Here is a 15,162-nt window from a genome sequence, read left to right as displayed (position 1 = left end):
TCGTAATATGTCAGCAGACTGAGCTGTAGATGAGCCTTTTCGTATGAATGCCACTAGGTAGGCCTACTAAAATGTAACAATTCCATTTCGAGATTGTGTCTCACCTTGTACTTGTAACAAAGAGTATGCTAGCACAGTGACACTGTAATTTGTAATAGGGGAGTAGGCGTCACGTATTGTTCAGAATTGGATTTAACTAGATGATTAATTGAGTTTTCCTTTCTTTTGTTTTGGTTCTTTGCAGATGGCCAAAGCGAGGGAACTCATTGAAGAAGGCGTGGACGGATTACATGAATGGTCGCTTTCGGGATGAACACTGAAGGACACACGTACGAGGTATCGTATATGACCAACTTAATGAACCGTTCAGTTGTGCCCGCCAACACTATGCACAACGATACTCCTTGCCTACTTCAACCGCTGTACTTCATTCACAACAAAAATCACTTACGCATCTTTTCCGGGTATTCTGTACTTTTGCCAAAGTGGTAGAATGTGTCAAGATCTTAAATATCTCTCTCCAAAACGAAAGCTGAACAAATTAGAAAATAATAAGATTGTGAAGACTCACAGTAATTCGTTATTTCATTCTTCGTCGTTTTTGGAACTACAGCCCTTGAACAGCGATGGCACAAGTTCCGAACTGATTCACTAGACGCGACATAGTGGAATTCCGGTGACCGTGTGAGTGCGACAGGATTTGAACCCTTTAACCCTTTCCGCGCGAATGAGTCCATTTGGAATCGCTAACATTTCTGTAATCTCCGACTCATATGATTTGCTTGAAGATTCCAGTTTTGATATCCTCAGAAGTAGTTTCGTTCTTTACCGATAGAGTGGGGCGGCCGGGTAGTTCAGTTGGTAGAGCAGCTGGCTACGGACTGGAAGATCCGGGATTCGATCCCAGGTGGTGACAGGATTGTTTCTCGTTGCCAAACTTTCAGAAAGGTCTCGAGGTTCACTCAGCCTCCTATAAAATTGAGTACCGGGTCTTTCCTGGGGGTAAAAGGCGGTCAGAGCGTGGTGCCGACCACACCACCTCATTTTAGTGACGAAGTCATTGAAAGCATGGGACTCCCTCCATGCCCCCCAAGTGCCTTCATGGCATGTTACGGGGATACCTTTACCTTTACCGATAGAGTGCAGCACCCGACAGTTCTTTGGCCAACTGTTATTAGGAAGGATTGCTTTGTTATTTTGTTTCTTCATGGTGTGCCTGTGAACTTGTGCACCCATAATTGTGGAAAATCAGAAACAAATTCAGGCCACAAAGGGTTCATAGCGGATCTCTTATGAAGTATGCTTAACACTCGACCACCAAGTACGATTCCGAATTCTTGTAATCGTTCATAAAATTTAATAATTTTTAAGTGGATACTGAATTGCCTATCTTGACAATGTCAAATTATGCCTTACGTATGGAACTTTTTCTCAAAAACTATCGAAGCTAGATATTTTTACAGCTCACAACACATAACCAGAATCTCGTAGGATGCAGTAATTTCCTCTTGCTTTCTGTACTGGTGTTAAAAGAACCGTGATTAATGAAAAATTGTAGAACCATGGTAGGGGAAATGAAATTATCCCAATAAAATCTGCTCTACACCGTTTTGTCCACCATTAATATTACCGGTAGACTTTATATTTGAACTCGAGGATGCAGAGGGAACAATCAACGATCTACCAGTTCCAATTATTAACATTCCATTTTGGTAGGGCCTACTATTTACATGTATCATCATCATCATCATCATCATCACTTCATTGTTCTGGCATTAAAGCTTGCCCCGGCTTCACGTTGTATTCGTTTCAGTCCATATTTTCCTGGGACGTCCGACGTATCTTTTGCTTTTAGGTTGATACTTTACGTAGATTGATACTTTTGTGTTAATGATGGTATTCTTTTACATTCATACGAGATAGAGGTTCCGTTTCTAATTTTGTCCATATCCATCTGATCTATTATTTAGGTTATATAGGCGTAAACAGTACTGGTATTGATTTCTTTGCAGATATTGTCATTTAGATCTCTTTTTGTACAGTTTGGAAAAAATCTCATCTCGCACTTATTTACACTGGTACGATAATTTTAATGCTTGTCCGAAAACAACGGGAAATTACTGCATCGTATCACATTCCTGGGAGACCAACTACACGGGTGTACGGGAATGTACTCGTATAATCGGTATCACTTTTAACGTTTAAATTATTTTTACTAACTGTACTTCAACCTGTTACAATCTTAATGTATTCTAAAATGCTCTACTATCTATTTTAGCTACTTAGGATTTGAATTGACTGAAGATAATCAACATCTGCTGTTTAGTACAATATTAATGATTGCGTACCGTTGTTGTCAGCTGCCTTTTTCTTCGATTGGTGTTCATCTTTGCTTTGCGTTGCCCCTGCAAAAGGAGAAAAGAAGATATAGAAGAAAATCCGTAGTACTTAGGCCTATTAATAGAGAGCTACGTAATATGCTGCGATAAAGAAATATAATAATAATCATATTGTTCAGGATTGTATTTTTCTTCTCTACTTTTACACCTTCCAATGCGTAGCCTACTTACTTACTGGCTTTTAAGGAATCCGGAGGTTCATTGCCGCTCTCACATAAGCCCGCCATTGGTCCCTATCCTGAGCAAGACCAATCCAGTCTCTATCATCATATCCCACCTTCCTCAAATCCATTTTAATATTATCTTCCCATCTACGTCTCGGCCTCCCCAAAGATCTTTTCCCCTCCGGCCACCCAACTAACACTCTATATGCATTTCTAGATTCGCCATACGTGCTACATGTCCTGCCCATCTCAAACGTCTGGATTTAATGTTCCTAATTATGTCAGGTGAAGAATACAATGCGTGCAGTTCTGTGTTGTGTAACTTTCTCCATTCTCCTGTAACTTCATCCTTCTTAGCCCCAAATATTTTCCGAAGCACTTTATTCTCAAAGACCCTTAACCTATGTCCCTCTCTCAAAGTGAGAGTCCACGTTTCACAACTATAAAAAAAACCGGTAATATAACTGTTTTATAAATTATAACTTTCAGATTTTTTGACAGTAGACTGGATGATAAAAGCTTATCAACCGAATAATAATAGGAATTTCCTATATTTATTTTGTGCTTAATTTCCTCCCGATTATCATTTGTATTTGTTACTGTTGTTCCCAGATATTTGAATTTTTCCACCTCTTCAAAGGATAAATTTCCAATTTTGTATTTCCATTTCGTACAATATTCTCGTCACGAGACACAATAATATACTTTGTCTTTTCGGGATTTACTTCCAAACCCATCTCTTTACAAATGCGTAGCCTATGTTATTACAAATGCAATGGAAAACATGTCCTTTATCGGACTTGTTACTGATAAAACATGGATTAGATCCTATGAATCAGATCTGACATTACGATTGTACGAAGGACGCCAAGCATCATGCTCATGTCTGAAGGCAGTAAGACAAGAACCAGGAACTTTGAAGGTGTTAATGATAACTTCATAATTTCAAAACTGCCATCTTGTCCCATTCTGGACAGAGCTTGATACTACCGTCACTTCCGTGAACACCATCTGGTTCCAAAAAATTCGTCGGAAAAACCCACTATTGCTGCACTCACTTCGACGAATAAAAAATTGTCTTCCTTTTAAATTAAAACAAATTTTAATCTGGACACATATCATACCTCATTTCGACTACTGCGATGTTCTATTAAGTGATCTCAGCTATAACTATAACCCGACCTAAAAATTACAGCGTGTCCATAATGCCTGTGTTCGGTTTATATGTAACATCCGTCTCTACGATAATATCTCACCGTCTTTCAGTGAATTGTCTTGACTCCGGCTGGCTGACAGACGCAGTTTGCATTGACTGTCTCTCCTCTATCAGATTTTGCATATATCAACCCCTGAATAACTTGGATCACGATTTCATAATCTATCCACACATCATAATCTGTATACCCGGTCATAACACGACATACTATTGTTCGTCCCTCTCCACAGAACTTCCGCGTATTCTTCGGCATTTACAATAGACACTATCCATTCTTGGAATTCATTATCTACAGATGTTAGGAGCTGCCCGACCTAAACGCTTTCAAGTCCAAACTGAAACATCTTATTTTAGAACGCACTGTATCCCAGGGTATATATTATAATTCATAGTAGTAACTAATTAATAAAGTAATCATATAATTTAATTTGTCATCCAGTTTAAGTAAATATTTAAGTTCGACAATTCTCTGACTTGTGCATATTTTTCTGTTTCGATTTTGTTTTAGGTATACCTATAACTTTATTTTGTATTAATGTTATATTATCATGTATTTTCTTTTTATTCTCTTGAGTGGAAGAGAAGGTCTCACGGCTTTAACTCTGCCAGAATAAATAAAGCATTATTATTATTATTATTATTATTATTATTATTATTATTAGGAACATTAAATCCAGACGTTTGAGATGGGAAGGACATGTAGCACGTATGGGCGAATCCATAAATGCATATAGAGTGTTAGTTGGGAGGCCAGAAGGGAAAATACCTTTGGGGAGGCCGAGACGTAGATGGGAAGATAATATTAAAATGGATTTGAGGGAGGTGGGATATGATGGTAGAGACTAGATTAATCTTGCTCAGGATAGGGACCAATGGCGGGCTTATATGAGGGCGGAATGAACCTCCGGGTTCCTTAAAAGCCAGTAAGTAAGTATTATTATTATTATTATTATTATTATTATTATTATTATTATTATTATTATTTTGCACGATAACGTTCGTTGTCATTCTTCTCTAGAGGCAAGGAAACATTCACTTTATTCCCCTAACACGAGTCCTTTGGTTTTTTAAACTTTTTAATTTAACGACGATGTATTAACTACTGGGTTATTTAGCGTCGATGGAATTTATGAGAGCAAGGTGATATTTGGCGAGATGAGGCCAAGGATTCGCCATAGATTACCTTACATTCGCCTTACGGTTAGGAAAAACCTCGGAAAAAGAGACAAATCAGATAACTAACAAGTCCAAGCGGAAATCGACCCCACGCTCGAGCGCAACTCCGGATCAGCATGCAAACGCGCTACCGTCTGAGTTACGCCGGTGGCTTTCGGCTACTTCCCGAAGTTGAAAGAATCGTATTCAGGCCGACATCATTGTCTTCTACTTTTAGACGCAATCTACGCATACTGACCAATAAATAGACCGTAAATGGAGCTTGTCACCTTTCATAAGTTCGGCGACGGACCATCGATGAGGTGGAAATTATTTTGAAAGACTATAATTACATATGGTAATCGTGCGTCTTCTAGTTTATAGTTTACAATACTGTTGTTATTACAAAAATATGCCCTCTCAGGTCTGTCAAAAGTCTGTGTCTGCCTTGTCAGTTACGTAAGAAGTGCATCACGGATAGCATCGCGTACATCAGTTGTTACCCTTAATATTATTTTCCATGTAGGCGTAAAAATAAATAAATCTGAGGCGCGACAGCCCATGAAGGGTCATGACCGACTAGCCGACTGCTGGCCTCACGTCCACATGCCTCAGCAGTGGTAAACTATTATCCAATTGGAATGGAGGTATCGTGTTGATGATCCCCCCCCCCCCAGCCGTTACAACTGGCTCGCGGAACCGGATTTCGCTATCTATCATAGCTCCCAAAATTCATCACGATGCTGAGTGGACACTGGCCGAAATTTCATGAGAAAATCCATTCCCTATGAGGAATCGAACTAGCGCACATTCCGTAGCGCGAGTCCTAGGCATGATGCCTTAGACCACGACGCTACGGCGCGGGACAACAGTTAACGTAAGATATGGTATGTACAGTATTATTTTATAATTTTGTTTTCATACTAATGCTTCACCTAAATTATTACCTATGCAAACTATACCTGTACATGGCCGCTTCTGTGACTCGACGCTACTGCGTTGGTCTTCCACCCAAGCGGCCGGGTTCGATCCTCGGCCACGTCGTGATGGCATTTGTGGTGGACAAAGCAGACGATGCAGAGGATTTTTTCTGGGAGTAATCCCATTTCCCTCCATCATTTCACCAACACTTTAAACCTTCCCTTAATCCATGTATCGTCCACAATAGTAAAAAAAAAAAAAAAATAGGCTGGGAGTTTTGTGGGTAGTGCGTGTTTTCGATGCTGATACAAGAAGGGCTTGGAGCTTACCAGGTTACTCGCCTGCGGAAGGGATCTGGTTCTATCAGAGGCTGAGGCAGGATGGCCCACCTGCCAACACTGGATTCACAATTATCGCATATATAGAGCGCACAATGGTTCAAAGCAGGCCTAAGTTCAAGGACCCGTTCCGGATAAAATCTCGTGCCATTGTATAACTAAAACTAAAAGACCTGTCCACAAACTATTCTATCGACTAGTAACAATGATAATTAATTATTTCTTCATAATAATACGTCAAGGACTCTGTTAAACGACGTAGCGTAGCTTGTTGGATCATAATCACTAAAATTCTGTACACAAAAATAACATGAATAAATCTGGAACTCCGTTAACACTATAATCCCTCTAACAATAACTTAAACACAATAATTCATTATTATTATTTCATAGAGGATGAAAGTGAAATAATCCTGCAGATTTTTAGAGCGAATAGCTCATGTTGTATGTAACAAAAAACTGTAATACCATATTGGTGGAAAGTTCATACTTTTCTCAGAAAAAATGTTATATTTTTTCCCCCAAATGTTTAACACCTTCCTATTCGGTAAATATTGCGAATTGGATCGTGATTTTTGTCCATATCGATAGAAAATGTAATAAAGAATAATTTTTATACATCTGTCGTATTTCAGTAACGTGGGCGGTTATCGTGTAAATTTAATTTAAAAATCATTAATTTCAAACCATTGAACGATGCAATCCACATCGCAACGTTGTAGCTACTAAAAGGGAGCGCGAGACAGTACTCGTAAGCTGAGTTCGTTGACCTCTTACATCTGTATTGCGATACGAGCGGAGACTTTTAGCGTCGAGGTTGCCAGACTGCTGGAACTTCTAACTTAATTTTATAATGAACCGTGCATTTAATCACAAAACATAACATACGTTTTATATTCATTTAAGCGTATGCTATCGTCCCTTTCAATCTGCAAAGTTATTTCAGTTCCATCCTGTATTCAGTCTCCAAGGTTATTTCACTTCCACTCTGTAGTGGAATAGAAATGAACAGAAAACCTATATAGTAAAACTCTGATTATCCGCCACCGTATTAACCGATTGGTGGATTAGCCGACTGTCTTTCTCGCTCTTTTTGTTCTGCAGAAAAAAATATGAAGTAATGTACATTATATTAGTAGCTACGATTTTTTTTCTACAGAATATTTTATACAAACCGTTATCCTACGCAGTATGATCTACCCTTCGAGTGGTCGTACTGTCTAACTTCTATGCAAAATGTCTTTCACAGGTGTCAAAAGGAAACGTGTCTGCTACGAAAAAAAAAAAAGTGAAAATAATTTAGTGGTTTGGGAAAAGAGAAACTGTCGCATCACAATACGATAGTAATTACAACTGTGCCCGATCTAATGAAAAACAAAATATAAAGCGCATCAAGTTTTTAATCTACAACATGAGACCTCTACTCCTATCTTTCCACAGACAGCCGTAATAAGGAGTTTCCTTGGCCATTAAAACCCGTCGTTGCAAATCAGACTTAAATTAGTGAACTTATGATCCACTACCTAGCGTGTTAAAAGAAAAGACCACAGGGGAAATTACGAAACTGTATTATGCACTTAGATTATGAACTCCTTTTATAGTACGGATTATCCGACTTTTTTCGATTAACCATTCACCCCACCCCCTTCATTACCACGGATAATAGAGGTGCTACTGTGTTACGTTTTGTGATTAAATGTAGGAAAAAAATAACTTTTTATCTGCCCCCATGAGAATGTTTGCTTGTGAGCTGTAGCATAAATTTAATCTATCTTCCTATACATCATCCAGAAGAAAAATCAAATACACAACCCTTCACATACCCTTTGCATAACAACTATTTCAGAGCACATCTAATAGCAACCCCCCACCACAGACAACATTCTATCAGGGCAATATGAACACCATTCTTGATGAAAATGAAAAGGGCATCTAAGGCTCTAAACTAGGCGGTAAGCAGACACAAAATGGTTACTCTACACTTTGTCATCGAGCCTAGTATTCAGGTTCTGGGGCGATACGAGCCTGGCGATGGAACCTGTAGATATAGTAGTTCCGAATCTCCAGAGGCAGTAATTCTGTTGATGATCCCAAATTAATAAAATGATTCTTCACATCGTGGTGAGCTAAAATTTCAGGCCAATGGCTATGGTTATATCTTTTATATGAAAACTGTAAGGAGAATCGTTGCAACATGGTGTCTTTGCGAACCATTCAAGTTATGTAACACTCCATGGACTTAAAAACAATAATTTGTAAAATTGCATGACATTTAAAGATTGCTACCTAATACTTTGATTAGGTCACTTTTCTCATTAAAGAAAACAAGCTTAAATCCCAACACACACTACAACTCTCTTCCTAAAATGTGGTACACTCACATTCTGTGTACTTCTGACAGACTCCATAAAACGTTTCAATCAATAATTGCACTTGATTTTGGAATTCAATTCTTTTAATACTTTTGAGAGAAGGACGCACTATTTTATACGGCAGTACTATATGAAAGAACACAATCCTGCGTCCTTTGAACTAAACAGTTTATAATTGTGAAATTCAGTACCTGTTTCTAATCACGTTGTTCTCGAATCCCCTTACCATACTTACTTACTTACACATGTCTTTTAAGGAATCCGGAGGTTCATTGCCACCCTCAAATAAGCCCGCCATCAGTCCCTATCCTGTGCAAGATTAATCCAGTCCCTATCATCTTATCCCACCTCGCTCAAATCCATTTTAATATTATCCTCCCATCTACGTCTCGGCCTCCCCAAAGATCCTTTTCTTTCAGGTCTCCCAACTAACACTCTATATGCATTTCTAGATTCGCCCATACATGCTACATCCCCTGCCCATCTCAAACGTCCGGATTTAATATTCCTAATCAGGTGAAGTATACAATGCGTGCGGCTCTGCGTTGTGTAACTTTCTCCATCTCCTGTAACTCCATCCCTCTTAGCCCCAAATATTTTCCCAAGAACCTTATTCTCAAACACCCTTATTCTCTGTTTCTGTCTCGAAGTGGGAGTCCAAGTTTCACAACCATACAGAACAACCGGTAATACAACTGTTTTATAAAATCTAACTCTCAGATTTTTTGACAGCAGACTAGATGACAAAAGCTTCTCTACCGAATAGTAACAGGCATTTCCCATATTGATTCTGCGTTTAATTTCCTCCCTAGTGTCACTTCTCCTTACCATGCAGTTGATACATCAAACTGATACACATGTTCATTTCGAGCAGGTTGTCATATTGTCAGATAAGATATTGTAAATATCCAATTCCTTCGTTATAATTAAAATTGTCCTAAAATTTTAATCGACATTAAAGAACTGTACCTTTGAGCTCCTTCGTCCTCATTTCCAAGAGGATCGTGCATCGATATTGGACATTCCCAAAAGCGTGACAATGGCCAAGTTATTAATATGATTACAGCCCTTATCCTGGAATCTAACCAGGTCCGTCAGCGTTGTAGCTGGAGACTCTGACCTTGAGTTAATTAATAAAATGATTAATTCGATTTCCATCGCATGCTATTCTAATAGTACTGGTACCTAAAATAAGAAAGTTCTGTTTTGTTATAAATACCTGCTCATTAATAGGCTACTATACCGTCGCGAGGGGTAACTTTGTGCCAGGAGGGTGGCTTTGTGCCATTCGCGCATTTCATAAAAAAAACGTAAGGAAGTAGTTTTTAAAACCGTCACAAGATTTTAAAGACTACTTCCTTACGGTAATATAATTATCTCCATTAAACACAATATGTACAGTTTCGTCATCATATTAGTAATTTTTTTATTTGCTCTGGAGTTCTGGCTCGAGACATCGCACAGTGAAGGGTAGGTAATTAATTATTGTTGAGTGTTAGTGAAGACGATGGTGGTGGTGGTGGTGGTGGTGGTTAGGGAAACAGAAGAATTGGAGACAATTCCTTCAATACACGCTTTGACCATCACAAATTCCTCAGGCGAGGATCGAACCCATGTCGCCAGAGTGAGAGGCAGGACCTCGGACAATGAAAAACCAACTTGTATAGCAAATTCATTAGAAATAAGGAAGTCAGCAGATGTTAATATAATAAATAATGCCGCATTTCTTCTTTTATCGGTATCGATTAATCCGAGAAATACATACGTCACCGTGTCCCTTACCGGGTTTTGGGTTACGATTTCTCGTTAAGTAGCGGTTAGCAATATATACATACTATATATAGCATGTGTATATAGAGAAGGAGGAAGAGTATTGTTCACCGTTCTTATGCAGCACTCAATAAAAACCTCGTACATGCGTGTCTGTGAACAGCCATTTGTACCTCACAGTAGGCTACAACAGAGAGATTATATCGCTGACATTTTTCCACAAATGAGATTTAGTCGTAGATTTATTTTTAGTTCTGCCAAGTGGATGAGGTAATTTCTTGTTTATGTGTCCATGAACGGTAAACTTTGGCATTACTCTCCAGGGAGAGGGGAGAAATCTTTGTGGTTACGAGTAGGTAACACTATTGTGAAACTGAAACTGGTCGCGAATTCCACGGAAACTGTGGGAGTGAGTAATGGTTCAAAGCCGGAAACTCCTCGTCGGCAGACCGGCTGGCCGATTCTTAGTATTCTTATCTTCGACCGCAAACTGTGCAGAAAATAAAAATAAACAAACGGCTTGTGATTTTCAAAGAGGGAAAAATAGGGCTCCCGGAGGAAAGAATCGCTTCTGTTTACTGATGCTGCTGTAGCAACAAAATGTCATTTTCTTCCTTCATGGCTTTTTTGTACTAAGTATATGGAATGGAATGGAATTTACGGAGGGGAGCACTATGCCCTAGCACTGCGATCTGTTGAGATCTACTGCGCTAACCCTCTAGTGACGCATTCTCAAACTCACACTGGCTGACCACACTAAGGTTCTCTGTGTGCCCAGGTTTCGAGCAGGCAACCCCACTCGTCCCTAGGGCAGCACCCACCGTGCGTCGCCAGCCGGCGTCCAGGGAATGCTACGGAATGATAACGAAATGGAGAAATGGTGACAAAATTATGTAAATGCCTAATATGGGGAAAAACGGGAGAACCTCGAGAAAAATCCTAACTGCGACATTTGTCCGCCACAAGGTGACTATGGATTTTTCAAATGAAAAATTTCAGACCTGACCGGGACTCGAACCCGGGCAGCCTGCGTGAGAGGCTGAAAGTCTGACCACTCAGCCACCGCAGGGGGTTTCTTTTGTATTAACTTATGCTCTCGCACATAGTGAGATTTTAGGGTTCTATTAGTTGCAAAACTTACGTCGTATTTCTTTTTGTAATAATAAATCACATTTGTAACTTCATCACCAGCCTTAACGTCGAGCCTTTAAATAGAAACCAATTGCAGTCACACCAACCCACTTCTCATTTTCATCTTATCATCATCGATGAATATATAATAGGATGCGAAACTGCGGTCAGCACCATCTGACGGAAGGGGGTTCAAATAAGATGATCAGCGCCGGACGTTGTGGGTGGTGAACATTAGAACTACGTGTTGGGTAGATTACCCAGAGTTCTCTTATTTATCCGTTCGTTCGAGACGAACAGACTATGCTCGAGAAGACACGCGGCTGCAGCCATAAACTTGCTAATAAAGTGATACTAAGTGTGTGTATAAGCAGTGTATGTTAAACAGTGATGTTTATAGACGTTGTAAAAATAGTGTTGTTGAATATATTGTAAAGTAATAGTAATATAATAAATTGAACTATCTAAGTAGTTTTTGCAGACTTTTCCATTGCACTGTACACTAAATACACAAAGTATACAATTCCAATTATCTAACCTTTTGCTTTATTTTCTGTCCCTGTTTGGTTATATTTTAATTGGGTAGTGTAAAATAGATCGTCTCTTTTATCTTCCTGTAAGAATTTTCAGTGGAAGATGGCGTGAGAAATAAAAATGTAAATGTTTTATTTTAAATTGGGTTAGTTGAGAATATCGATGAGAGTGGGGGGAAGCAATATTTTCTGCATAGTTTAACATTTTCGTCACTAGGTGCGCTGCTAAATGCATGGAGTAATTAGTTTCTGTTTTCGCTACTGGTGCGCTGCTAGATGTAATAAGTTCTCCACCATCCAACAGATGGCAGCGAGATCAGTTTCTACATTAGCGGCTCTAGCATGTGTTACGGGAAACTCAGTAAGTTTCGCATTCTATTATATAATTATTCATCCATGTTATGTTAAATACGAAGCTAGTTCTGCTTTCATAGTATTATTCCGCGGTACTTTCACCTTTGTCCATATTTCAACCTGGCACTAAACGGGCATATGGTGAGACTCGTAATATAGAGTCAGTCAGACGCCTGTGACAACACAGATCATGACACTAAGCATGCATACTTAATGCGTGATTCAAGATCACATTCTTTTTTATAGACAGTGTCGAAGGTATGGCTTGACCTTGTGTGTACTATTATTATTATCATTATTATATCATTTATTATTATTATTATTATTATTATTATTATTATTATTATTATTATTATTAATGTTACAATATTATTAATATTACAATATCATTAATATTACAATATTATATAATACATGAACTTTTCTCCACTGTGCCAGGGTGACCACTTACAAAACGGATGTTATATTCGTATAGCCCAGTGGTACATATTCAAGTCCGTGCGGTCTTAAGCACGTGGCGGGCAGATTGCTTTGCGAGCGGGTTAAATTATTTCCCCTACTAGAACCCATCTAAAGAAGGTTGGAAAGGTTGTCCATGCATACGTTAAGTAGAGAAGCGATGCATAGAACAAGGAGGAAACATACTGTCCTTAATATGTGGAAAAATTACATTATTAAGAAATGAAGTGTTCAGAGACGCTAAATGGAAATGATTCAATACAAATGATAGCTTTTTTTGTCGCCCCCCATTCCGCAAATACAGGAAATTTGCTTCCAGAGTTGCAGCTAAAATTAATTGATCTTTCACATACTGCCCTGCTGAAAGGTACGTATAAGGACAAGGACAAGGACAAGGACTTCTTCAGCTTTCAAAATTCCTTGAACTATGAACTGAGTCCGAGGATTCGTAAATTTGTAGCGATAATTAGTAGTGTATTACAATTTTCAGCAGCACATACGTACCGGCAGGTTTTCATGAATCTAACAAAGCCAAGATTAAAGGCCAAGCCATTCGATCATGATGAGTGCCCTATGTTTAGATTTGAAGGGTTCAAAGTCATAGTGGCCAAGCGACATATATAAAAAAACGAAGAAAACAAGAGTTAAAATTAAGTGATTATCATAATTTAATTAAAAATATAGCTAATAATATAAAGCATGAACATTAAAACTAAATTATATGTCAATCTTCATAAAACTATGATATTCACTTAACTGTAATCCTTGCTTTCTTCGTTTTTAATAAATGGCGCTTGGCCCACCATGGCTCTGAACCCTTCATTTGTTTCTTTAAATAACATTTTGCGAGGCGTAATAAGGGTGGTGTAAGGTGGAAATCGAAGAAGAGATTGTGGCGAAATTTTATTTTAAAAGGTTTATTTTCGTATAACATTATTTATTTTATGGCTACAATGGTGTAATACTCCAGCAGTTTCGAAAGTTGTCTACGTGTACGCAGTTATTTTAAATTATCCAATGCGTATTGTAATGACTAATAAACATTTTTTGATTATTCAAAATCGTACATATATAACATCTTCTGCTGTAAAATAATTGTATTGCATTTATTAAAAATGTGTAAACAAAAGTATAAAGAGTTATTGCATCTCGACTTCATAATGTTAATTTTGTTCACTCTTGTCTTTTGGTCGCTCCTATTTGTACAGCTTGCTACAGGTAGCAAGCGGAAGAACCTGAACTCGTTCGCGGACTGTTTCTCATACATAGCCTATTGTCACACAATAGCAGAAACACGATTCTCATTTCCTGATAGTTTTTTTTAGCCATCTGTGATGTCTAGTAAGAATAATGTGGTATTTTTTTTCTGCTACGGCTAATACGAAAGCGCTCATCTTCAATGTCTCGGTAGCTGACCTCTGGCTGAAGTGAACCCGATCTCCGCTGCATGCACGCTTTGCGATTCCCAATTGGTTCTAGTCGTAATGCGTATTAGGATGATGTCTATCGCAAAAATCAAACTCACGATGTCAAACGTTCTGTGCAGATTTCATTTGTCAATTGATCTTAAGACAATATTCAAGATGAAAATTTATAGAGCTAACTTTCAGTATGGGCGAATCTAGAAATGCATATAGTGTGTTAGTTGGGAGGCCGGAGGGAAAAAGACCTTTGGAGAGGCCGAGATGGGAGGATAATATTAAAATGGATTTGAGGGAGGTGGGATATGATGATAGAGACTGGATTAATCTTGCACAGGATAGGGACCGATGACGGGCTTATGCGAGAGCGGTGATGAACCTCCGGGTTCCTTAAAAGCCATAATAAATAAGTAACTTTCAGTAAATCGCTTTTTGTATTTTTACAATAAAGACTCATTAATTGGGTGGGAATAGTTACATTTCATGTGCAACATTCCCGGAGAAGTTGACTCGTAGAGTAGATTCTGAATATGAAACAAATCTGTAGGCCTATAATAATTCAAATAGAATCGCAATATGCGCAAGACATTAAAGGACAACTTTTTCCATATTAAAAATACCGAAAAGTGTATTTTGGTGAACTTTTCGAAATATATTTTTCAGAATCCTACTACTCACTTTATATACTACATAAAGGAGAAAGTAAAAACTGAACACCCGTTTTGAGATATCTTGAACTTGTTTTGATGAATAGATTTTGATAGACAAAGTCAAGAAGTGTTAGCTGAAGTATCTAAAATGTGTAGTCTTGGCAGTTTTTATGTTGTGTATCTACTAGAATTATTCATTCATTCCTTCATTCATTGATTTATTATATTCCATAGATCTTACATGAGCAATGAAGCTTTAAGATGTGGAACAAGTCAAAA

At 38.4% G+C, this 15,162-nt stretch overlaps 1 protein-coding gene and 1 long non-coding RNA gene across 3 annotated transcripts in view; one reads left to right on the top strand and one right to left on the bottom strand.

The window, feature by feature from the left end:
• Positions 1 to 15,162, bottom strand: part of shn (schnurri) — a 605,061-nt gene that overhangs the window by 81,553 nt on the left and 508,346 nt on the right. For both annotated transcript variants that reach the window (XM_069848079.1, XM_069848080.1), the window contains exon 2: positions 2,349 to 2,405. In XM_069848079.1, the coding sequence (XP_069704180.1) occupies positions 2,349 to 2,405 (57 nt within the window). The remainder of the gene's footprint in view (positions 1 to 2,348; positions 2,406 to 15,162) is intronic.
• Positions 1 to 15,162, top strand: part of LOC138715305 (uncharacterized) — a 262,896-nt gene that overhangs the window by 11,211 nt on the left and 236,523 nt on the right. The window contains exon 2 of the long non-coding RNA XR_011336221.1: positions 245 to 336. This is a non-coding gene — a long non-coding RNA (uncharacterized lncRNA). The remainder of the gene's footprint in view (positions 1 to 244; positions 337 to 15,162) is intronic.

The sequence above is a fragment of the Periplaneta americana genome, chromosome 15 (genome assembly GCF_040183065.1).
Source record: "Periplaneta americana isolate PAMFEO1 chromosome 15, P.americana_PAMFEO1_priV1, whole genome shotgun sequence".
Classification (NCBI taxonomy): domain Eukaryota; kingdom Metazoa; phylum Arthropoda; class Insecta; order Blattodea; family Blattidae; genus Periplaneta; species Periplaneta americana.
The sequence above is the reverse complement of the archived record's forward strand: the minus strand, read 5'-3'. Positions and strand labels throughout refer to the sequence as shown.